We start from the raw sequence: 25,222 nt of genomic DNA, 5'->3' as shown, positions 1-25,222 counted from the left end.
TGAGTCTTCAGACAGACAGGAACAATAACTCAGAAGTGTGAACTGCACCCATTAATCTAAACAAGATGTTAACACTGAAGCACAATTATGACAATATAAATAACACTGTTACGCTGCTCATCGTTTTAGCAGAAACATCAAATTACTGTGTTTATCTCTCACTGTTGGATGCAGCTACAGTTATTTGGTTAAGATGTGAAGGGATTAGCCAGCTGCAATAGAGTTGCTGGGATGGGGAAGAAGAAATCCATGTACCTGCTCTCCCAAATGTAAAGTCATCTCTGTCCCTTCCCATAGTTGGCTCCTTAGGGCTTCAAGTACCAAAAGCATTCACTGACTCTTGATTATCAAAAACTAAAATGATCTCCTATGGCTTCCTTGTTGCCAAAAGTCCCAGATTTTCCATAATTAGTAGTCAAAACCCAGCATTTTCAGTCTGCAGCTTCGAAAATGTAGTTTGTCTTTGATTTGAAAAAAGAAAACTGAAAAATCTACAGCACAGTGAAACTCGGGGGGGGGATATTATAAACTAAATTAAATTTAATAGCAAAATAAATTATACAAATGATATGGCACTGATTGAACTGATCTGGAACAGGGTCGCATAATAGGAAGAGTGCTTGGGGCTCAATACTACACATTATTTAGGTCTGTTGTGCTGTATAAGACAGATGGGACTTTGATTGTATTTCATTTGGGCTGTGGGAATCTGTCTTTCTCGCTAAAAATAATTAATTTTGCATGTTAGTTTTAACAGACCTCAAACTGAGGACTTGGCTACACTTGTGAGTTAGAGTGCATTAAAGGAGCCCTGGGCTCACTAGCTCACCACCCGTCCACTCTGGCAATGCACGTAGAGCACTCTGACTCTGCAGCTAGAGTGCTCCTGGTACTCCACCTCACAAGTGGAATAACGTTTGGTGTGCCCCCGCTGGAGCGCTGCAGCGCCAGTGTGGACACCCTGGTCTGTTAGTGCGCTCTGATCGGCCTCCAGAAGTGTCCCACAATTCCTGTTCTAGCCACTCTGGTCATCACTTTGAACTCTACTGCCCTGTCCTCAGGTGACCAACGGTCAGACCCGCCCTTTAAATTCTCTGGGAATTTTGAAAATCCCCTTCCTGTTTGCTCAGCCAGGCGTGGCGTGTTCTCAGTGAGTCTTTCCAGGTGACCATGCCTCCACATGCCAGGCGATCCCCCGTATGGACCAATGGCGAGGCGCTGGACCTCAGTGTTTGGGAGGAGGAAGCTGTCTAGTCCCAGCTGTGCTCCAGCCATAGGAATTATGATACCTTCGGGCAGATATCAAGGGACATGATGGAAAGGGGCCATGATGGGGACGCGCTGCAGTGCAGGATAAAAGTGAAGGAGCTGCGGAATGCCTACCACAAAGCCCGTGAGGCAAACAGCCGCTCCGGTGCTGCCCCTGCGACCTGCCGTTTCTACAAAGAGCTAGACACAGTACTTGGGGGCGACCCCACCTCCACTCCGAGTACCGCCATGGACGCTTCGGAGCCCAGTTCAACAAGGCAGGAGGAGGAGGAGCAAAGTGGGAGCGAGGGTGCTGAGGCAGAGGAAGACACCCCAGAATCCCTAGACGCATGCAGCCAGGAGCTGTTCTCAAGTGAGGAGGAAGGTAGCCAGTCGCAGCGGCCGGTGCTTCGGGAAGGACAAACACCAGAGGAGGTTCCCGGTAAGCGGCTTTTATTTTGGGAAGAAAGTTATTCAGTGCGGGCTCTTGGGGTGAGGAGGGTTAGGGCTGAATGCATGCCTAGATGCAGAATCAGGCATTGATGTGCTCTGTCACATCACGGTAATCGGCCTCAGTGATCTCTTCAAAGGTCTCATCCAGAACTTGGGCAATACGCTTGTGCAGGTTTCTCGGGAGAGCCACTGTGGTCCTTGTCCCAGTAAGGCTAACTTGTCTGCACCACTGTGCCATGTGGGGCAGGGGGACCATTGCTGCACACAGGCAAGCTGCATAGGGACCAGGGCAGAAGCCACATTGCAGTAGAAGACCCTCCCTTCCTTCCCGGGTCACCCTCAGCAGCAGGATATCTTCCAGGACGAACTCCTGTGGAAAGTGTGGGGACAGTGTTCAGTATAGAGGCCCCCTGCTGCTGTTGGCTCTCCCCAAGGCACAGAAACCCAGAGGACAGTACAGCCGTGAAACAATCAGTCACGCTTGACCCTGTGCTTACTCACCATTCTGGGGCTCCCGTGCGTTATGTGCGCTCGCTTTGGGATGGGCAAATTATGCTATTGTGTAGACTGTGCTTGCCCTTAAGTACAGGGGAATCATTGCTCTGTCTGGTGTGAACAATGCAGCCTCTGTTAAGTGTTGCATTTTGCCTTACAGATGCAACCTTGAGATCTCAGCCATCTGTTTTATCACCGGCCGAAAGACTCCAAAGAATCAGAAAGAGGCCACATAGAAGCAAGGAAGACCTGTTGCATGAAGTAATGCAGCATTCAAGTAATGAAAATTAAAAAGTGCAGGAGTGGCGGGACAGTGAAAGGAGGATCTGCCAGCAGAATGAGGAGCGCCGACACAAAAGCACATTGCTCCAGCAGCAAAGCATGGATTGGTTGATAAGCATAATGGAGCGCCAAGCGGACTCTATCCAGGCACTCGTAGCCATGCAGGCAGAGCACTACTGCCCCCGCGCCCCCGCAGCCCTTGTCCCAAAACTTTTTCCCTTGTGCCCCCATGTCACATCCAACCCACTATCCCCAAAATCCAAGTTCTTACCACCACAGCTGCCTCCAACACCTGTAGCTTCACCACCCAGCCTTGAAAACTACGACCCTTACCCACTGCACTCAACCCCCATCACAACCCAGTATAGCCATTCTGAAGTGCAGCAGTCATTGCACAGCACTCCAGACAGGAAGGCTGAGTATGATAACAGGACATATGCAAATCTGTGATTGTACTGTTCCCCACCCCACCCCCTTGCCCTTTCTGTTTCTCAAGCAGGTGTGTTTCTTTTCAATAAATGAACTTCCTTTTCAATAAATGGATTTTTTGGCTTTGAAAACATACTTTATTATTGCATAAAGTAAAAGATACCTTAGCCCAGGAAAGAAACAGGCACTGCAAGTCAGTGTAGCAAACAGATTCCTAACAACACTGGAACCACTGCACTTCACTCCCGTGCAGGGCACCAGACATTACTGGTAGCTTTCAGCCTCAAATTGCTCCCTCAAGGCATCCCTAATTCTTGCAGCCCTGCACTGGGCCCCTCTAAGAGCCCTGCTCTCTGGCTGTTCAAATTCAGCCTCCAGGTGTTGAACCTCCGAGTTCCATGCCTGAGTGAATCGTTCACACTTCCCTTCACAAATATTATGGAGGGTACAGCACGCAGATATAACCACGGCGATGCTGTCATCAGCCAGGTCCCGCTTCCCATACAGAGAGTGCCAGCGGCCCTTTAAGCAGCCAAAAGCACACTCCAGAGTCATTCTGCACCGGCTCTGCCTGTTGTTGAACCACTCCTTGCTGCTGTCAAGGCTCCCTGTGTAGGGTTTCATGAGCCACAGCATTAAACGTCTCCAAGGATCATAATGGGCATTTTGACTTCCCCTACGGTGATCTTCTGGTCTGGGAAAAAAGTCCCAGCTTGCAGCTTTCTGAACAGGCCGGTGTTCTGAAAGATGCATGCGTCATGCACCTTTCTGGGCCAGCCTGCTTTAATGTCAATGAAACACCTCTGGTGATCCACAAGCGCCTGGAGATCCATAGAGAAATACCCCTTCTGATTAACGTACTCGGAGGCTAGGTGGGCTGGTGCCAGAATTGGAATAAGCGTCCCCTCTATCGCCCCTCCGCAGTTAGGGAAACCCATTTGTGCAAAGCCATCCACAATATCATGCACGTTACCCAGAGTCACGTTTCTTCTGAGCAGGATGCGATTAATAGTCCTGCAAACTTGCATCAACACGATTCCAACGGTCGACTTTCCCACTCCAAACTGGTTAGCGACCGATCGGTAGCTGTCTGGAGTTGCCAGCTTCCAGATTGCAATAGCCACACGCTTCTCCACCGTCTGGGCAGCTCTCAATCTCATGTCCTTGCACCGCAGGGTGGGGACGAGCTCCTCACAGTTCCATGAAAGTGGCTTTTCTCATCCGAAAGTTCTGCAACCACTGCTCGTCATCCCAGACTTGCATGACGATGTGATCCCACCACTCAGTGCTTGTTTCCCAACCCCAAAAGCAGCATTCCACGGTGCAGAGCATGTCCGTGAATGCCACAAGCAAACTCGTGTCATAAGCGTTATTCGAGTCGATATCCTCGTCAGAGCCCGCACTGTCACTTTGGATCATAAGGAATAACTCGACTGCCAAACGTGACATGCTGGCAAGACTCGTCAGCATACTCCTCAGCAGTTCGGGCTCCATTCCCGCAGACCGAAAGGGAAGACAGAGCGCGCAGTACGAAAATTGTTGAAAGATGGTGCCAAATGTGGACGGAAGCACAGGGATTGCTGGGATGCGAACCGATGCATCACAGGGCATTCGGACAGGACCCAGAATGCCCCGCACCTCCTGCCTCCTTCCCACAAGCCACAGCGCCAGAATTGGAAGAGGTGTTCTGTGGGATAGCTGCCCATAATGCACCGCTCCCAATGCTGCTGCAAATGCCGCAAACGTGGCCACGCCAGTGCGCTTGCAGCTGTCAGTGTGGACAGACTGCAGCGCTTTCCCTACTGCACTCTCCGAAGGCGGGTTTAACTCAAAGCGCTCTACATCTGCAAGTGTATACATGCCCTGAAACACTCTGTGCCTGATGGCTGTAGTTTGCATAATTAATGAATATTAAAGTTAGTGAGCAAGTTTCAGTTTCCATTAGTTACTGTTCCCAGCCATATGAATTTTAGACAGGAATGTTGATTCAGGAACTACCTTTAGCATTTAGAATAATATTTCTCTTTGCTGGTTTTGATTTTTCAAGTCTTTCTTCCAGCAGATGCAAGGAGCTGCTTCTCCAGCAAGTGGAAGACAATCTGGAAGTAGTGAACGCAAACGAAAAGAACCTCGAGAGAAAGAGAGGGAGAAAGAGAAAGAAAAGAATAGTTGTGTTATTTTGTAACCGGGGATGGATTTTGCCTGGAGTCAAGTGCATGTCCTCAAACAAAAACAAGGAATAAAATGAAGACAAACCTGTTACATGCCGCCTGTGCCTGATTACCCCATGGATTTATTCACGTTTAAGGAGAGGATGGGTGACTACTTTGTTACAATCATACAGACTTTCTTCAAAGTCATACAGTGCGCTCTGTGTGAGATGGAATTCCATTACAATGGGATGCGGCTGTGCTTTGAGTCAGTCATGAGAAATACTGCACCTTGTAGCTAAACACACAAATCATGGCAAGTTTTGTGTCATAGTGACATGCGTTACTTATAATATCAGTTAGTAAGCTATTTCATCTTCTGCTCTAAACAAAGAAAGGAGGTAATTGATTTTGTCAGATTTCTTCCTGAAATCTTTACATCAGCAAAACAGAATCCTATATTGCTTTTCATGGTCTGACAATATAACTTAGACTGGGCATTTATGGTTTTAGAGCCCAATATGTTTCTGGGCAAACTGCCTCCATAATGCACCCAGATTCCTTTTGTTCAAGAGCTGGTAGGCCATTCTTTAACCCATATTTGTGCTGGGTTATTTCTACCACTGGGTTAGTTCTACCACCATGACCTTAGTCTCATATATAAGTTATTTGTTAAATATCATACTGAAAATTGTGTGTCATGGAAAAATGGGGTGTCTATTGATAAGCAAGATAAAGATTTATTTTGCTTTTCTTGAAGTTAAAAACTGGGTATCACAACTCAGATCTTATCAGGGTCAGACACAAATAATTTAATAGTTTTTTTTTCTTTGTTTAGTATCTTCCATTATAGGTAAACTGGACCAGAGAAGTTGTTATTTATTGATCTCTCCATGCAACACGTGAATGGTGGTAGGAAACTGAAGTCTCTAATAATGCTTGTCCTGCGTAGGAATGCAGAATTAAAATAACTAACTTAATATCTGCCTTCATCCAGAAGTACCTTGAACCGTAACATGACTTTAACATGTCCATTTGTATATTTAAGCTAGTATACTGTGTACAAATACTTTTAAAAATCATGTATCAGTAAAAAGCACACTTTTGCAGGGTGAGAGAAAGGTTAAGCTAGTCTCTCAAATTGTTTGGAAAGGCACTCAGATGTAGTATCACTTTGTTTTTTAAATCATTAGTTTAGAGTTATGGAAAACTTCTATAGAAATAACCAGATTTTCTAATTTATGGGAACCAAGTAAACATGTTACATCTTGTAGTATTTATAGGTTACAGGAACAAAATACTTGTTGAATTTTATTATGAGGGTACTACAAATCCTCTTTCATTTCAACAGGGAAAGTCAATAACAACTACCTTGTCGCTGATCCTTTTGATAAAGTTTTTATTTAGCAACTTGTAGACACTTTTGAAAACAGCTGCTTCTGCTGGAAAAAAAGTTCCGATTCACATTCAAAGGCTTGGTAAGTGCACTAATATACGTGAGTATAGAACAGTTTAAAGCAGCCAACTGGAGTATGACATTCATATATTTTGAAGTGTGGCTTGGGGGATGTCCGTGGAACTCAAAATTTAAAAAACCCTCTTGATTTCTGAATTTGAGTCCAGTGTTAAAGCAATGCTATAAAATTGTTCAAGTGGAATTGCCTCCATAATTAGAACCAGTCATTGCACAAACCTATTACATATTTAAATAAACAATTAGGCTGATAAAGTAGGAATAGTTCTCATGATAACTGAAGAGTCAGTCTAGATCACTCTTAGTTTCTTCCTCAGCTTTTTTCCTTCTGTCCACTTTCTTACAATTTCCTTTTTGTAATACTGAAATGATGATGAATGATTGAAGGGGATCTCTCTTTCAGACACAAAAATCCATTTCTTCAGACAAAATTATACGAATATAAACGAGGAACACAAATGTGATGGTTTGCTTTACATAGAACTGAAAATATTGACATTGTATTGTATTGGAGGTACAAAAACTTTTAACCATATATTTTTTAAAAAGCAGTCTGTTACTGATGAAATATTTCCAAACTCATATTTACATTTAATACTCTTGAAAAATAAATATGTCAAGTTAAGCTTCTGTTACCTTATTATTTCCAATGACAATACTGGCATTGTACATTCACTTTTAAAACAAATTAACTTAGATTGTTGTTGCTACTATCAAGTACATCTTTTCGTAAAATAAAGTAAATCACTAAAAATAATTCAATGTACTTGCTAGTATCAGAAAACTCTGTTTAATATTCCTACTTCATGTCTTACTGACACCCCTGAAACATAATTTGATATACTTACGGCAATATTGGTATATTCAATTCCAGTGGAAGAAAACAAATTAAATGTCAATGTTTGTTGTAAAAATCTCAGACTTTCCAGATAATTCAGTTTCTCCTTCAATAAAGGAGTTACCAGTTTCAGAAATATTGTGGCTTGATATTCATATTATTCACAATAATTCTTGTCAATTTGCTCTTTCTTTAAGGGTCTGGATGGCTAAGGTTTTTCGTAATATTGAGGCTTTTACTCTTTTACTTCTAGGACATTGGTGTGCATCTAGCCCAACTTGGTAGTGACCAAAATCATAAATATATAAGCTAGTACCCAATATGAAATGAGTTTGGTGGTCTTAATTAATTTCCTACAGGACTGATGTCTACATCACCAAAACTCCCATAACAGTTGTCATCTGTTGAGCATCTAAAGAATCCAAAGATTGAATAGTCATTGAGACTGAACTACTCTCACCTGTAATGGGCATCCCTTTAAATCAATATTGGGGAATATTTGTGGAGCACAATAGGAAGATTTATACTCCTAACTCCGGTACTGTAATCTGTTCTGCAGTGCTATTACTCTTGCAGCTTTCTACAGAACTAGGCTTATTTTTTAAATAATTTGAATGTTTGGTTATTTTTACTCTATTCTACCCGTTAAGATACTTGTGTGGGGGTTTTTTGTACCCAGCTGTACTCTGTGGGTATCTCCTCCTGATATACAAAGATGGATAGAGAGCTCTCTAGGGAAATATATTGGGAGTTACATGGAACCCATTTCACTGCTAAATATAATCCTCATTAATCCTAATATAGCTCTACTTACCTTTCTAGTATAGACATACCCCGGGATCAGGAACCCACACTTCCACACCTTGTTTGATATTTGTCAAACTATTTTGGCTTCTTAAGCTTGTACCATAATGGTTGCAACATTGTACGGGATTGCTTTTGGGTATTCAGATTTGTATGTACAAAGTTACTGAAAAATGACTCCCTTACTTAATACAAGGCAATTCAAAATCATTTGATGTTATTCAGCCCAAACACAAAAGGAAAAAGCGTATTCAATACTCCTCTAATTTAAAACCTACCTTTTTTCTTCTGATCCTACGTATATGAAAAGTGCAGTCAGCCCTTTGCTCAGTTCAGTTTCCTGCTGGTGATGTCAGACCAATTTGTAAAAGATATGGTCCGTGATGTATCCAATTTTGTGTAGTTTTCTAATGGTTTTATTTGTTTTAGAGTATTCAACTTTTAAAAACTTGAGAAAGTGTAACCTTAAACAGCAGGCAGCCTGCATGTTCCTAGGTGATCTGATCAGTGTGATGTCTTCCACAGATTGTATATCGGGGTAAAAGAATCAAATCAAGCATTAGTTTGATTGTCCTGAGATAGTGTCTTACTCCAGGCCAGCTATGAGAATAAGTTGTTTGCAACAAGAAAGGCTTGTAGCATCAGTCTAGACTACATAGCCAGTTATGATTTATGGTAGAAGGTAGAAGGTCCTCTATGGTGATAGGCATCAGTATAAGAATCTTGATAGGCTCTGAACCACCAATAAGAGAAAACAGATACGTTTTAAAGTAGAAATTTGCAGAATTCCCTTCTTACCCTGTGTATTTGGAACATACAACAACATAATAGTAATTTCAAGCTCATGATCTGAAGGGGGTGGTATGTGTGGTTCCTGGTTGGTTGTCCGGGCCCCATCTAGAAGGTTACTCTTACTTATGCAGCTGGAATGTTCTCCAGGAACAATTCTCTCCCTCTAAGATATCTGGAGCACAGTGTGTGCTGGCCAGGTCCCCTCCTCCCCCAAACAATGCCTGACATGCCCACTTGGCAGGAAGGGAACTGATTATTGGCATTACACCAACTGTCTCTTTTAGGGCAGCTTTTGTCCCTTCATCCCCTCTTGTACTGCTCCAGGGCCAAGAAAGGGACCCATTCTGTCAGGCCTCTCAGCAGTTCTGTTGAAATATCAATCTCAATGATTAATTTTGTTGTCATTAATTTAAGTTGTCTTTATCTGAAAAATTGCCTCTGGAGAGCTTGCTGCAGTTTGGAAGTTCATTGCTGTTTTACAGCTATCACTTTCCTATTTTGTAGGCTTACTTGTGCATATAGAATTAATCTGTCTTGGATGATTCTGTATTTCTAACTGAGAAATATAACTGCATGGTTGTCATTTGTACAAGAAGCAATATTTTGAGGGCATGTAAAAGAGTTGTTTTGTGGGAAGTGTCAGTTGTCCAGTCTGGAATCCCATGAGGGAATATTCTAGTGGCATTTTCGAAACTCTGAATAGGACCCTCATATGTTTTAAAATTGGCAGCTTACAAAATACTTTCTGGTGACTTTTTGCTGTATGGATTGATTTATGCCTTTCTTTTCATCCAAAATTTTTTGTTGATAGAGTTTACATCTTCCTAAATGGAGTGAGTAACCATTATCAGAATTTTGCCCAATTCCATGGTTCCTACGTCTGTATAGGAAACAGTGTTACGCTGTAGTCCTGGCTAATGTAGTCTTTCCCTGGGCCAAAAGAAAGTGAAATGTGTAAAAACAAACAGTTTCTCCACCCCTAAATGCTATGCTTAAGTCTTTGTAGTAACAAGAAAAAAAGTCTCCAAGCTGGTAAAACTTGCTACAATTTTTTTTCTTTGAAATTAGATCTTTCATGGGCCTGTACCTTTTATCATTGCCCTAATAGTGACATAATTGAATTTTAGCTCAGCTACAACTTTGACAGTTCTAGCTTTCAGCCTGATTAAGCACAGGTATCATGAAATTAATAACTATGGGAGACTTAACCATCCTTCTGTGGTACTGTAGAAGAATAAAACTAAGATTCTCCCAAAAGAATTTGTTAAATTATATGAAGTACTCTTGTGGTTGTTTCAAACAGATTTCTTTTAGCATAAAATCCGACAGTGGAATTTTCAAACTTGTATTGACCTAACTGTTCCCACTGAAGTCCGTGATAAAACTCTAATTGACTTCACAGAGTTAGGACATTCAGATGAGATTTTCAAATGTGCTCAGCACACAGTTTTAGTTTTGCTTTTTTATTTTTTTTTAACAGTGACTACCTTTCAAAGATTTTTTTGTGTGAAAGAACTGATTAGTATTAAATGTTTCTGTTCAAGTCTTCTATCTTGTTCACTGGTATAGCAAGGACATGTCTGGAACTGTCAATAAAAGAAATGCCGGACAGTATCTAAAAGTGACTGAAAATTGTGAATTACAGCTATTTTAAAAGTTTTCTTTTATTTCAGTAAATATGAATCCCAATGCTGTGCCTCAGTCATTGAGCTCTCTTTGTGCTTTCTGAGAACTCTGCTGTAGGAGATATTGAAACTGAGTTCTAATTCGTACCTCATTAGACTAAGTGTGTGGCTGGTCATGAGTTAATTTAACATTTTCTTTGAACAGCTGCTTCTAGACTTCCTTGTGTGGTCCAGAGCGCGGATCTGTGGAGGTGACAAAGCTGAACTGCTGATGCATATAACCTAGTTTTATTCTACACTGGCCACTTTTCAGATATGAGTAACTTTAGCATATTAATTTTCTTTTAAAATAAAAATCCCTAAATACACATTAGGGACTTAGAGACGCATTTAATTATAGGGCATACGTTAACCTTTACTGATAAGCATAATATTTGCTAAAAACATTAAAAACAATTTTAGAAATATTACTGAGCAGAGACCATGGATACTAGGCTTATCAGCTGTGATACTTTAAAACACTGAACTATAACCTTATGGAAAAACTGGAAGGTGTGAAAATGTTACAACAAACATCATTATGGTACCACTGGTATGCACCTCTTTAATATTTTTCCTTTCCAAATTCAGGGGAAAAGAGGGAAGATGTAAAAATAGCTATAGGAAAAAATAATGATCTTATCCTTTGTCCCTTATTATAGAAGATGGGTGGGATTTCTCAAGAGCATCTAAGGATTAAGCAACCAACTCCCATTAAAAGTCAGTAAGATTTGGGTGCCTAGCTCCTTTAGATGCTCTTGAAAAATAACACCCTATATGGAAAATGTACCTAAGACAGAGGCTAGATTTTTCTCTAAAGGACACCTCTGACCATTTTGCTTCATAGAGTATTTCAAAATGCAGCATTTAGTTTTTTAAATTTAGTAATCTGGGAAGGTGTCAGATTGACAGTACTCATAGCTGAAATCTTTTTGGATTACAGAACAAGAATAGCATGGGTAACAGCAGATAAATGCTTTTTACAATGTTGTATGTGCTTTTCCTTTCCTCATGTTAAAAACAAACTAGTATCTATTCATTATTACAGTTGGTTTAAATATTTTATTTCATTCTCTGGATCTAGCTTTAGAAACAATTGATGTTTATACTTTCTAGTCTTTATCAGGGCTGACGTCCTTAAGACATTGACAAATAGAGTCTTAAGTCAACGGGGATATTATTAAATGTAGAAGATCAGGGTATATATTTTTATTCACCTATATTTTTATTCACCTTTCTTGTAAGGTACACAGAGAAAAAAGGTGTCCAGCATCTTAGAGGTAAACAGAATATAACTGACTTTTTGCAAGTGTTTAAAATGTACTTATGGAATTCCAGCAAAATTTCCCTTCTGACTTACCCTATATTCTTTAGCAAACAAAGATTGTTCCTATAATCTTTTCAATAACCTCTCCAATATTTTTTTCCATTCCACTTGCCCATGTCTATAATGGGACCGTGTTCTACCTATACTTCTTTCCTCTGGCTACTACCTTTTTTGGTTCAAGCTATGGTTATGTCTATGCAGAGGATACCCAACTATGTATTCTTCTTTGTTTTGGTATTTCCTCACTTTGTCTTCTACTGTATCAAATTCTTATTTTGGTAATTGGTAAGAAAAGTACCTTTAACTAAAATTTCCCATTTTGACTCAAATTCATCCCGTCTATCATGAATTCAGGTGTTTGACTTCATTCACAAATCTTTCCTCTTACCTATACCAGATTTATTATTTGATTATAACAACTTCTACTGTCCAAACACACAGGAAGACACAGTCCCCTCCCTGAAGAGTTTACAATCAAAGATTTACAATTCTTTATATGGTCACCTAACCTATTATTTGCCTATTTTATTCCCTCTTGATTTTTAAACCACCATAATGAAGTTGGAGATAGGGAGACTGTGAAAGAGGGCATTACTTTGGCACCTCAGTTTATTTGTACTTGATACGGTGGCTCATCCCTCTACCCATATTCAGTAATGGAACAGCTCGTTTCTCAGAAATCTACATTGGTTGAATGTAAATTTCCAAATTAAGTGTGGTGTTAATAAATAAGTTAAGTTTCCAGCTCCTTTCTTTTAGGTCTGATATGGAAATTATTCTCCCATCTTCCACCTCCACAGTTGCAGATTACATCTCAAGATCTCTTATATTTCAACCACGCTCTGAAGCCCAAAAGCTGGCTTTACACATACACATGCATTTTCCTTCTCTAATGGAAAAACACCCCTTGTGCCTTGCTGTTTCTCAATGCCAAGTCTTTTTCCTAAACATAGCTATTATACCTCTGTTCAGCTCTACCCAAATAAATATGGAGCTACCATATTTATAATGAAATCTATATAGTTTACTTATATTTCCATGTATGTAATAAGTTGTGATACTGTGGTATTCTTGTAATAATTTGATTATCAAAACTGCACTCGGTTCAGACAGTAGTATTGATTATGCTCAGGGTTATATTTTATACCTTTATTTATAAATCTCTGTTTTGGAATATTGAGTGTGTCATAGTCCTGGTCAAACTCCCCCAGCTGGACACTCTACTAAACTGCTCTGTTTGGATCCACACACTGCATATGAATGCTTTTCAACTCCTGTGGGCCTGGGTAGACTCAACGGCAGTCTCTCTTTGGCCTCCAGGTTTGTTCCCCAGCCCATAGATGCTGTATGGCACCTGTTCTCAAAGTCGGCCTCCTAAGACGTCCCAGTAGCTTTGGCACACCTACCCTCGTCTTCCACGCTGGTTTATGGTTAACCCCTTCTGGGACATGTGATAACTGAATAAAATCAGACACTTTGCAGAGGGATTTCTAAACCATCACTCATTACTTGAGATAGCACAAGAGAGACAAATCCATGTAAAATAAGCCACATGTACACCCTTCCCTGCCTCCATTTCCTCACCACTCTTGAGTGTTCTTTGGGACTCAGTGTCTATTCAGACTTGCAGCTCCCCTTTCCTGAACTTCATTCTTCCAGTACAGTCTTCTCTTCCTTTTCTGGTTGGTGAGAGAGAGCTACTCTGAGCAGCCCTTCTCTTTCTGTATCTTGAGGAGCCTCAGACCCCCATCAGGTGATCCACTGCTTGGTTGTCAGCCTGCTTGGAAGAGCTGGGCTCTCTGAGTGGTAGCCAGCTCTTTGTCAAGGGAGCTTCCAATTGAATGGAAGGTCATCAGGATTTAATGACTCCCTCCCATTGCTAGCCCTCTACGAGAGGCAAGAATTTCTCTTGATGTGTGTGTGTTAGCTCAATATGAAGACTACATAGCCAAAATAGTTCTACAATCAAAGTGGTCTTCACAAAACAGAATGAAGGTTGCAGCTTGATACAGATAGATGCAGACTTACACTAATCCATCACAAGGGGGTAATACTGATTAGAATTGAAATAGAGGAAAAAGAATAGTGCACAAAAATTGATGTATAATCATTTACCAACTCATTATTTATCTGTGAAATGTTTGTAAGTTCAGCTGTGTTGAGGCATAATTATGTACAAAGAACATTTAGACACTTGGATGAAATGTACTATATAAAGTACTACCTGCAGCATTGTTCTTCTGAAATTCAAAAGAATGCACAGAAAAGGGCCACTGCCATTGAGGAAAACATTTCACATTTGAATGAAAAGTAGATAAAAACACAAAAGGTTTGACAAATATTGACATTTGATTGTTTTCTTCTATTGTAATACATTTGTGCAGAATATAGCAGCATGAATATTTACATCTTTTTTTTGACCAAATACTTTGCAGACAAGTATTCTGCTCAATTACTTGAGTTGATATTAGCTTTCAGAACTGTAACAAACTGCTGTATCAATAACAGTCCACAGTAAAAAGAAAAGGAATACTTGTGGCACCCCAAGTACTCCTTTTCTTTTTGCGAATACAGACTAACATGGCTGTTACTCTGAAACCAGTCCACAATAATGCTTCCAACTCAATGGAGATTGTGTAAATCCACTGAAAACATTTACGGAATACATGGAGGAATAGAATTTATATACTATACAAACTTGAAGCCTCAGGGCTTGTCTTCACTACAGCTGTATCTGTGTCGACAGTTGAGCACTCTCCTGTCAATGTAATTACTGCACCGCAACAAGAGATGGAAGATACGTTGGCAGGAGCGTGTCTCCCGCCGATATAGCACGGTGTAGACAGCGCTTTAAGTTGATGCAACTTACATCACTCCAGGGGGTGGCATTTTCACACTACTGAGCGGTGTAACTTACATCAACTTAAGTGGCAGTGTCAACAAGTCCTCAGAAATATACTCTTGTGTGCTCTTCACTATCATTCCCATTTCGTGACCAGCAGAGGCTAGTGGTGCAGAGCTAAGTGTCCACTGGTTCCTGGAACTTGAAGTAAAGTTTTCTAACCGTTTGGTGGGTTTTATCATTAGGTTTTTTTTTTCTTTTTCTACTGAACAATAAATACCACAATCCACTAAATATAGAAGTCCAATTCTTAATGCCATCTTTAAAATGTTGTGTGACATTAGACTGGAAATGAGCAAGGAGTCTGGCAGTTTATTGTACATTGGAGTCAGTCTCGCAATTCAGTCAAAGGTTGCACAGCTAATTGTTAACATGTATATCAGTATTATATAGTCCCCGTAGTAATCGAGAATTTTATAGTCACGAAGATTGGAAGAAGAAAAGCAAGACTCGGTATATACAATTTTGATTTAACTACAATCTTAAACTGGATTTTCAAATGAGCCTAAGGGAGCTGGGCACTAAAATACCATTAATATTCTTTGAAAATTCTAGCCATAGTCTATAGTCTCTAGCCCATTCTCACCGTGTTGAGTAAGGGAGAGGTTTAAAAATGTGAACAAGTATTAAGATTTCCTTCCATCTGGTTTAAAAGATAAAACTAAACTCCAACCTGCTTCCATTATTAAACTGCAAATTGGTTTGATTTTATATTATGCATTTAGTTTAAAAAAATGATTTGATTGTAAATCAAAATGACCATTTTATACTACTAAATTTGTTTCTAATACTGCCAGAGAAGTTTGAAAATACAGTTCTTGTCCTACCAAATTTCTTTACATTTTGGCAACCATTACCTTTCCCTTGTGTTTCTAATTGAACTTGATTTTCTATTCCTACTACTTTTGTGCCCAAGCATCAATTGTTCTCCTTATTCAAGGAATAATATTTAACTACTAGTACAGAGCAATTAGAAGGGGCTCAAAATCACGTTTAGATGTTTTACATCAAACATGTTTTTAGTTTGCAAATTAAATAGATATTTATATAATATAGTCTGCAAGGTCCTTTAGGTTCAAATGTTTAAAGGTAGGTCACATTTTTGGTGTAAACACTTCAACAGCATGCTTTTTAATTAACTTAAATCTTGATAGGTTTAAAAAGGGACAAAAATTACAAAAGAATTATATAGGAATTTTATTTACTATAGGAAAAGAGTGCTATAGGAAAACCTAGTTTTGTATTTGCAAATGCTAGGTAACACATTCTGCTTAAAAAACTATGACCTCTTTGTGAGCAATGTAAGTAGATAGATATAATGAACCAGTAAAATTACTATCCTATTTATTTTAAACTACATCAGTTTCAGCACTTTGTGGACAGTCTGCACACTAATAGCTGCAAAGTTATCAGATAGATATTATATTTGATGTACTTAATTTACAGCACCAGATTTTCCTTTCTGGCATACTTAAGAGTTGGCCATTGAGACTGCAGGCAAAAATAACCATTGAGACCCTGTCAGAAATAAATTAGTGGCTATGTGTCTGAAAACTAGTTATATTAGAAGCAATTTGATTTTTGTTATAGCAAAAGTGTCTGTGTGTATGTCCAGAGACGTTAAAATATTGTAACATTACTGATAACTCCTGGAATGTTTGACTGTTCTAATTATTACAAGACTGTACATCAGTGAAATGAGCTGGACTCGCCCTTTGATACAATTTGTACTTCTTAAAAAGTAAATACTTAACACTTTTTTTCCAACGTTATTGTAACATGTTGCTATTTTATCACAAACTTTTGCCCTGTGCTTCTGCTTTTGTTGTACTGCCTGTATATGTTCTTAATCACTGTCTAAATTTGATAAGATTTAACAAAAGCAATCAATTCTCTCTCCTTCCCCTTTGTATTATAGCCCAATAGACTTCAGCCACCATACCAATGTGTGGTATTAATGGCAAAACAGTGAACATTATTGCACCCTCTTCCATTTTCAAAATTTCTTGTTAGCCACTAAGTGCCAATTCTTAAGCAAAAGGGTCAGCTTTAAAAAAAAAAAAAATTTTTTTCTACCAGGAATGACTGCATTGCCTCCAGCTCCCACAAGTGAGTGCAGAAAACCACCTCTAGTCCTTTGTAGTAGTTTGATATAAATCATGTTGTACGACTGACTTCCTACCTTTCAATCACAGCATCCCTCTGACTGAAAGACAGGATACATCCGCAAAAAGAACAGGAGTACTTGTGGCACCTTAGAGACTAACAAATTTATTTGAGCATAAGCTTTCGTGGGCTACAGCCCACTTCACTGGATGCATGCAGTGGAAAATACAGTAGGAAGATTTTATACACAGAGAACATGAATGTTATAATACTTGACGTCTGATTTGTGTCCATTTATTCTTTTACGTAGAGACTGTCCGGTTTGGCCAATGTACATGGCAGAGGAGCATTGCTGGCACACCATTTGCAAACTGGACACCATTAAATTAGGCTTGAATAAAGACTGGGAGTGGATGTGTCATTACAAAAAGTAAAACTATTTCCCCATGTTAATTCCCCCTTCCCCCCACCGTTCCTCAGACGTTCTTATCAACTGTGGGAAATGGCCCGTCTTGATTATCACTACAAAAGGTGTTTTTTTCTTTTTTCTCTCCTGCTGTTAATAGCTCACCTTACCTGATCACTCTCGTTACAGTGTGTATGGTAACACCCATTGTTTCATGTTCTCTGTGTATATAAAATCTTCCTACTGTATTTTCCACTGCATGCATCCGATGAAGTGGGCTGTAGCCCACGAAAGCTTATGCTCAAATACATTTGTTAGTCTCTAAGATGCCCCAAGTACTCCTGTTCTTTTTGCGGATACAGACTAACACGGCTGCTACTCTGAAACCTGTCAAGGATACATCTGGATTTTCATAATGATTTTCTTTGATTAAGCTTTCAGCATTGTCTTAAGTATTACTTGCAGAAGTACATATCAACTTTTTTCGTTTGTTTTACAATTGCCTTTTGGTATCTTGTTTTATATATGTGTATGGGCTCATGTTAACAAAAAGGCATGCTCTATACTATTGGGGAATTTTATACTACAAAAGTTGCTGCCAGTGCAGCAGCTGCTAAAGGTAATATGGTAGTTTGAAGTATTTGTTCTTCTATTTATTAATTACATGGTTTTGATACTGGGCATTTTGTTTTGAAAAAATAAAGTAACATGGAGAAAACCATTCATAAGATCCCTTCTTAAGAAAAAGGTCAGTTCAAAGAAACATTCTTATTTAACACTGATTATTTGTAATGTATTTAAGATGTCTTTCCTTAGTAAAACATACAGCAAAATGAAAAAAAAAAAATCTTGTAATTGCTGAGCTACATTGCTTCAAGGGCTTCATTGCTTTATGAAGCTTTAGCTGCCAGCTAAGCTATTTGTCTTGATGCACATAATATTAACAAATCACAATATGAACATGTTTTTACAATTTCATATTAGTTATTGCAGATCTTACCTCTGGAAAAAAAAAATTCATATTGAAAACTATACTGAAAAGCAGCATAATTTAATTAAAATCCAGTCATGTCAAGAGTCAGATAAATACACTAAAATCCTGTTTTACAAAGATTAATATGAAAGAGAGAAGGGTTTCAGTCAGTTACTTGGGTATCCAATATTGCATTACATCTCAGTTTTTGCAAACTGGATCTGTTTTGCATTTTAAGAGTCTTAGTGATTAATTTATATTGTTTTCTAAAGCATTAATTAAAATCTGTTTTACTTAATCTTTTAAAAGAGAATAATGTAAGGAACCAAAAAATTCCTTGGTAAGGTTCAAAATTTGAGATTTTAAATTTTCAGAGAAGTGTAGTTTCTATGAACTAGTTAGATGAAAATTAGCTTTTTAAAATTTCTGTACTACTAAAAGGAAAAAAGTATTGAAACGAACATTTGAAGAATCACTGGTAAGTAGAGCTTTCTTCACACTTTAGCCTGCTACAATTTATGTATGAGACACAAGATGGGTGAGGTCTTATCTTTTATTGGACCAACTTCTGTTGGTGAGAGAGACAAGCAACAGAAGTTGGTCTAATAAAAGATATTACTTAACCAACCTTGTCTCCGTAATATCTTGGGACTGACATGGCTACAACATTGCATACAACAACTTATGTATGTGAACAGTCCTCTAGAACTTAATGTGCATAAATTGAACTGAGGCCTAACTGGCAAACTGTTTAATGTAAAAAGAAAAGGAGTACTTGTGGCACCTTAGAGACTAACATTTATTTGAGCATAAGCTTTCGTGAGCTACAGCTCACTTCATCGGATGCATTCAAAAGTCTGCAGCATTGGGGCCTAAGTGAGCTAGTTCTCTGTACTGAACCCAAAGATATGATTTATAAATGAGCTTGGAGGGTTGGGGTTCATTTGAGTTTCATTGTGACATTAGCTTTTCAAAGGCCATCTTTCATTCTTATGACTAGATACAAGCAACAAAAGGTTAGTGTAGTTAAAACTCTGATTTTATCTTTAAAAAACTGTTAAAGGTGTAATTTCAACCCACAACAGAATCATAGTTAAAATAGCTTTGGGCTTTAAATTCACCCCACTGTGCCTAGATATTCTGGCACCTTTGCTCATTGGGTATTTGTGCAATATTGTACTTGGTCAAAATTGCAACAAGTTGACAGTCTCAGGCTTAGCTTTTGTGCCTTTTTGTAACTTAAGAGAGTTTTCAAATCAAAAAGCCAAACATTGCTCTGATTGAAATGTTGTATGCAGTGCCAGCCTGAGAAATGGAGTCACAACCCAATTATAAATAATAAACTTTATAAATAAAATGCTGATAGACCCTCAAATATAAAACTTAAGACAGTTTTCATTAGGAGGGGAGAAAACCATAAATGTCCTTTTCGTGGTCACTGCTAAAGCAATGCTGACTTCTTAAAAGTTTGAGTTAAACATTACATCAGTGGTTCTAAAATTCTGTACCACCAGGGGTCCAAAGGGTTGCTGGTGGTCCCTGGCGAACTTATTAGTTGAATGACGCTAGGTCCTCATTTGCAGCTACTTAATAGCATTTTTTAAAAATCCCTAAAAATACTTCCCTAATATTACATTTCCAAGTAGCAATTGTAGTGTTTCTATGGGGATTGTTGTTTGATCATAAATGAGAAGGGAGATGGTCTACAATATATTAAGATGTAGTCCACAGTATAGGATTTTAGAATCCCTTTCTTAAACAATGTTACCTAGTTTGCCATCTTCTCTGCTTCTCTACATCTGTACAACTGAAAAGTTACAGGTGACCATTGTACATTTGTTAAAAATAATAAAATAATAATACTTTAAGATTTTTCTGTTTAGTACCATACTTTTATTTCCAGTCATTTAGTACACTAGATTCCTATGGAGAATGTTACTAACCTGTTTTGTTCTTGGTATGGATATCTCTGGGTGTGTTCAGAGAAAACAGTTTTTTTTTTTCCTGATATGTTTAATACAGTCTATAGAGTTGAGTTTTACTGGGTTTAAACTTTCCTGTAACAGGATTCATGAAGATTAATGCATGCTATTTCTTGTAAGATGTCTAATACAGAATCCATATAGTTAAGTGGCTCACAAAATTGACATACTATATTTGGCATCTGTGATTAGAAAGGTTTCTCCCTGAAAACTGAAATAGTTGTGGGAACGTTACAATAGTGTTTGCATCTATTCTAACTAATGGGAAAGTAGACCTTTGTATGATATTGCTGGTTGATCCATTAAGCACTGTGTATATTATATTCACCTCATGGAAAATGCCTGCTATTTTGTATAATTTGTAATACAAAATGTCTCACTAAATTAAGGGTGAAGTATAACGAATGCTGATAAAACCCATTGTAATTTTATCCTATCTTGATATTTCTATTATACTGTTTGAGATAATTTCATTATGCACATATATTTTAGGTAAAACCTATATTATCTATATTATTTTCCTAATATAACTTTATTTAAGACCAAATAGGTATTAGCCTTTCAAGACATGTTTATACAGGGTATCTGTTTATAGACAAGATAAACAACTGTCCCATATAGTTAGAAATTACAACTTTCTCTGCATTTGATTTTTCTCCCTTTTTATTCCCACAGCTGAAGGATTAGGTAGATTGATTATTGTGCCATACCTTTTAAAATGTATCTGCAGATGTGCTTATGTAATAAACTTAATAATTTGTACCTCGTTACAGTCTCACTCTGACCTAACTTATTTCTAACTAAAAACTGTACTTACAGTTGAACCTCAGAGTTATGAACACCAGAGTTCTGAACTGGCCAGTCAACCACACAGCTCATCTGGAACCGGAAGAACACGATCAGGCAGCAGCAGAGATTTTTAAAAAAGCAAATACAGTACAGTACTGTGTTGAACGTAAACTGCTTAAAAAAAAAAGGGAAAGTTTTAAAAAATATTTGACAAGGTAAAGAAACTCTGTGCTTGTTTCGTTTAAATTAAGATGGTTAAAAGCAGCAATTTTTCTTATGCATAGTAAAATTTCAAAACTGTATTAAATCAATGTTCAGTTGTAAACTTTTTGAAAGAATAACCATGTTTTGTTCAGCACTATGAACATTTCAGAGTTATGAACAACCTCCATTCCCAAAGTGTTCATAACTCTGAGGTTCTACAGTAATATCCAGAGTGAGTTAGAACAGTAGGACAGTAACAGAAAACAAATCAATCAATGTGGTTTATAACACTTTGTACCTGATAACTTTGAGGGGGGGTTTTAATTTCTGTTGGCCACTTGAATTCTTCCCTGCCAGCAGATGGAGACGGTATAATTGGATCACTTGTATAAAAAGATGCTTTTTTACACAGACACACACACACTTTTCCAAAACAGCACAACGATCACGTTACAAAGCACAGATGATAGTCTGGACTGGTATGAGAACTCCAATTACTACATAAGAGCATGGATACTATTTTATAAGAGAAGTCTGTCTAAGGATGTCTTAAGTACCACAAGCATGTTCAGGTGTGGAATTGCTTTTCTTTACTGGTGTGAATTTTAGAGAAGTTCACATACTGGTCATTTTCAGCCTCACTTTGCCCTGATGGAAAAAGTGGTGTTCTTTGTGTGATATAACTTAAATTCCTCCAAGCTTTTGGTGAAATAGGCCCTAGAAAACAACTTCCGATAATCCGTTGTCTGATACTACTGGAATTATTTGAGGAATCCTTTAAAGAACCCTAAGAGAGACCCATCTCTGGTACATAACTTGCTATCTGATTTACCTCTGCCACCCTGTACATATTTAGGTTTCTGAAATACACAGTAGTTAGAAAAACATATTATACTGAACCAGACAACAAAAAATAACCAGATCCTCCACTTGCCCCATGCATCCACCCCAATATTTTTCATCAGCAGCCCTCTTAAAAAGATATGCATTGTAGTATCCCCTAAAGGACAACAGCTTTGGCTTATTTCAAACCAAGGAGAGAAAGCATATTCCAAAGGAAAGGGCCTCAGAACCCCGTTAGCAGTCCCCCTTCTTTGCCAGTAAGGGTTATTACATAGTAGGGTCTACCTAGAGGAACACTTACCACTTTAAGTAACAAATAACCACTATCATTATGGTCCATGGTGGTGTTGCATCTGGGTCAGACTAGTGTTGTGAAATGGGCCTACGCCTTAATTGAACTCAAGGGTGAAGGCATTGGCTTGCTTGTTGAATGGAATAGCTCACTGACCACAAGACAAATGCTTAGTAATTTGCAAGAGCTTGACTGTTAACAGCGTTGAGTTCAGCATGTTGGTAATTGACCTGTAAAGAGCTGAACTGCCTAAGTCCTTACTATTTGAGAGTCCTCTCCCTGTGTGGTACTGCTACAGCTTTACATCATGGAAGTGCTCAAGAGGAGGCTTTGACAGAGTAGAAGGGCCCTAGACTTTGGAATTTACTCACCCATGTTGGTCTTTAACAGCCTGAATTTGTCAAACCTCAGGACATGCTGCATGGCCAGTCCCTTTCCCAGGTTTTTGGCAAGGAGCAGAATTAGTGCATTTAAGTGGGAACCTATGACTGCAATTTTCTTTTCTTTTCCTCTGGGTGTCCAAACAGGTGCTTTGTTCATTTCTGAATTTTAAAACAACATATGCATCTTGTATTGGACAGACACCTTTTTAATGGCTATGTAACTTTGTAAAGCGTTCCATCAGTTAACACAATGGCAGTTGGTCAGTAAAGGTGAAGACTTTGTAAGAGTTATGGTATTTAATCTGCAAGTGTCCCTTTTCCCTGTGGGTAAGGCTATAACAAACTTCTGCTGGTATACCTATGCTGGTCAGGGAGGTAACATGACACATGTAGCTGTGGCATGAGACATCCCTAAATGTTTTTACATATTGGCAAAATTGCTTTTGGTGGGAGGTGGCTGGAATTTGCTATATGGGCAAAATTGCATTTTTGGTTGGCTAAAGACAGTGTCTGCACTAAGATCGCTTTACCAGGGTAGCATCCTGTTATACCTACACCATCAAAGCGCTCCTAGCACTGACCTGGCCCTTAGTCTAATCCTCTCAACAGCCTGGAGAGTAGAAGAGGTTTTTTGGTGAGCTGTTGCATCTTGGCACAGAATAGCAGTGTGCTTTTAACTTCGGTGTACAGTAACGATGCACCTCTTCCACTTCTGACCGTCAGGTTGGCATTGGTACCAAATCTTTGAGGGTCCTAGACCTAAAACTGTACAAATTATCAGCAGGAAGAGATATGCATTGTTATGTAGTGGCTAATACTGTGGGTAAATGCAAGAAATGGATCCTCTACTTTGTTGAAAGCCACTTGAAACACTTAGCTTCTCTCTCTGCCCCCTGCATCATATGTCACTAGGTCCTTAGCCCACCCATACCCCCAACTGCTATTTCAAATCATTTAAGACAGGAACTCCCACCAGTTGCCACCTTTAATTCCTTTTCTCAGTCACCATCCCCATCTGTTCAGGAAAGATGAGCTTTTCAACAGAGCTGGATGGTGATCAGCTTTAGGCTAGTTTGGGTGGGGTACAAGCACTAGAGCCATGGAACAATCTCCCCCTCCCCCCTTTGAAAATCCTCACAAGCAGCAAGCCTGCAGCCCTCTTGTTTATAACAGGACTCTGCCTCTTTCCCGCCCTCATCCTTGTGAGCTCCCTGGAAACATTAGAGTTAACCTAAAATAAAAATATTTTGAACAATTTGGAGCTTTAAAAGTCAATACTAACCTCTCAATTGTGACAGCACCACACAGGCAGTTAGTGCATATTCTAAATGTGTATGTTCACTAATATTTTCTACTTTAGCAGGCTACTACATTCTATATCAGCTTCAGTTTCCACATTGTTTTAGATGATGTTGCCTGAGATTGGGCACATTATAGTAATCCAGTATTGGTGACAAAAGCATAGGCCACAGGTGCAAGGTCTGTAGCTGAAACAAAAAAGCTGAAGCATCCCTAAGGTGGTCTTGGAACATCTGTTCCCCCTCACTAGAATGTAGGGTTGCAGAATCTCCAGGAATTAAAGATTAATCTTGCATTCAAGATTGTCATGTGATGAAACTAACACTGGCAAATTGTAGAATGATTTGACTAGTCTCTAGTTCAGATGCCCTCAAAAAAGAATAAGAGCTATCCCCCTTTAAGCAACATCACTGCACTTTTATCGAAATTGAACTTTAGCCAGTTATTGCATCTCACCCCACCCCAAAAAAGCCAGACATTTAATAGCTCTACTGCCATATCCAAACACTGCTAGGGGGCAGTAGTATGTAATGGATGGAACTCTGCAAAACTTGAGCCAGCCCTTAGAGAGCAGTTGCCCCATTCCACCCCCTGGGAAAACTCTGCAAGTAAAGCTAAGCACAAATCCACTCCGGTCGTAGTCTGCAGGCATATCAACGCATGAACCACGGAACTGAATGCAGATAGCACAAGCATCAGGGCAGTTTGCCTGTTGAGGTTACAGGGACAAACCATCCCAATGAGTCGAAAGAATAGTAAATATGGCAGGCGACCAGCTTGGCTTAATGGTGAAATCCTAGCGGATCTTAAACATAAAAAAGAAGCTTACAAGAAGTGTAAGGTTGGACATATGACAAGCGAAGAGTATAAAAATATTGCTCGGGCATGTAGGAATGATATCAGGAGGGCCAAATCGCACCTGGGAGCTGCAGCTAGCGAGAGATGTGAAGAGTAACAAGGGTTTCTTCAGGTATGTTGGCAACAAGAAGAAAGCCAAGGAAAGTGTGGGCCTCTTACTGAATGAGGGAGGCAACCTAGTGACAGAGGATGTGGAAAAAGCTAATGTACTCAATGCTTTTTTTGCCTC

General features: G+C 39.2%; 2 protein-coding genes across 5 annotated transcripts in view; both read left to right on the top strand.

The window, feature by feature from the left end:
• MINDY2 (MINDY lysine 48 deubiquitinase 2) overlaps positions 1–7,078 on the top strand; it is a 102,292-nt gene extending 95,214 nt beyond the window's left edge. Inside the window, exons 9-11 of one of the 4 annotated variants that reach the window (XR_014713245.1) lie at positions 4,967–5,373; positions 5,896–5,969; positions 6,409–7,074. Coding sequence is in view for 2 of the 4 variants with exons in the window: in XM_084640727.1 (XP_084496853.1) it covers positions 4,967–5,092 (126 nt within the window). In the remaining 2 variants the exon portion in view is untranslated. Of the gene's footprint in view, positions 1–4,966 lie in introns of all 4 variants that reach the window. The other 3 variants (XR_014713244.1, XM_084640728.1, XM_084640727.1) reach the window with 3 other exon arrangements.
• LOC311527098 (uncharacterized protein) lies at positions 653–2,974 on the top strand. The gene is made up of 2 exons (XM_084640729.1): positions 653–1,690; positions 2,357–2,974. The coding sequence occupies exons 1-2, from the start codon at positions 1,312–1,314 to the stop codon at positions 2,485–2,487; spliced, it is 510 nt and encodes a 169-aa protein (XP_084496855.1). The 5' UTR covers positions 653–1,311; the 3' UTR covers positions 2,488–2,974.
• Positions 7,079–25,222: the final 18,144 nt, after the last annotated feature.

This window comes from Lepidochelys olivacea, assembly GCF_965140295.1.
Source record: "Lepidochelys olivacea isolate rLepOli2 genome assembly, chromosome: 10".
Lineage (NCBI taxonomy): Eukaryota > Metazoa > Chordata > Testudines > Cheloniidae > Lepidochelys > Lepidochelys olivacea.
The sequence above is the reverse complement of the archived record's forward strand: the minus strand, read 5'-3'. Positions and strand labels throughout refer to the sequence as shown.

Bases quoted from the DNA above. Each gene is read 5' to 3' on its own strand.
- LOC311527098 (XM_084640729.1), top strand. From the start codon at position 1,312: ATGATGGAAAGGGGCCATGATGGGGACGCGCTGCAGTGCAGGATAAAA. The intron at 1,691-2,356 runs GTAAGCGGCTTT...TTTGCCTTACAG, and splicing joins AACACCAGAGGAGGTTCCCG to ATGCAACCTTGAGATCTCAG.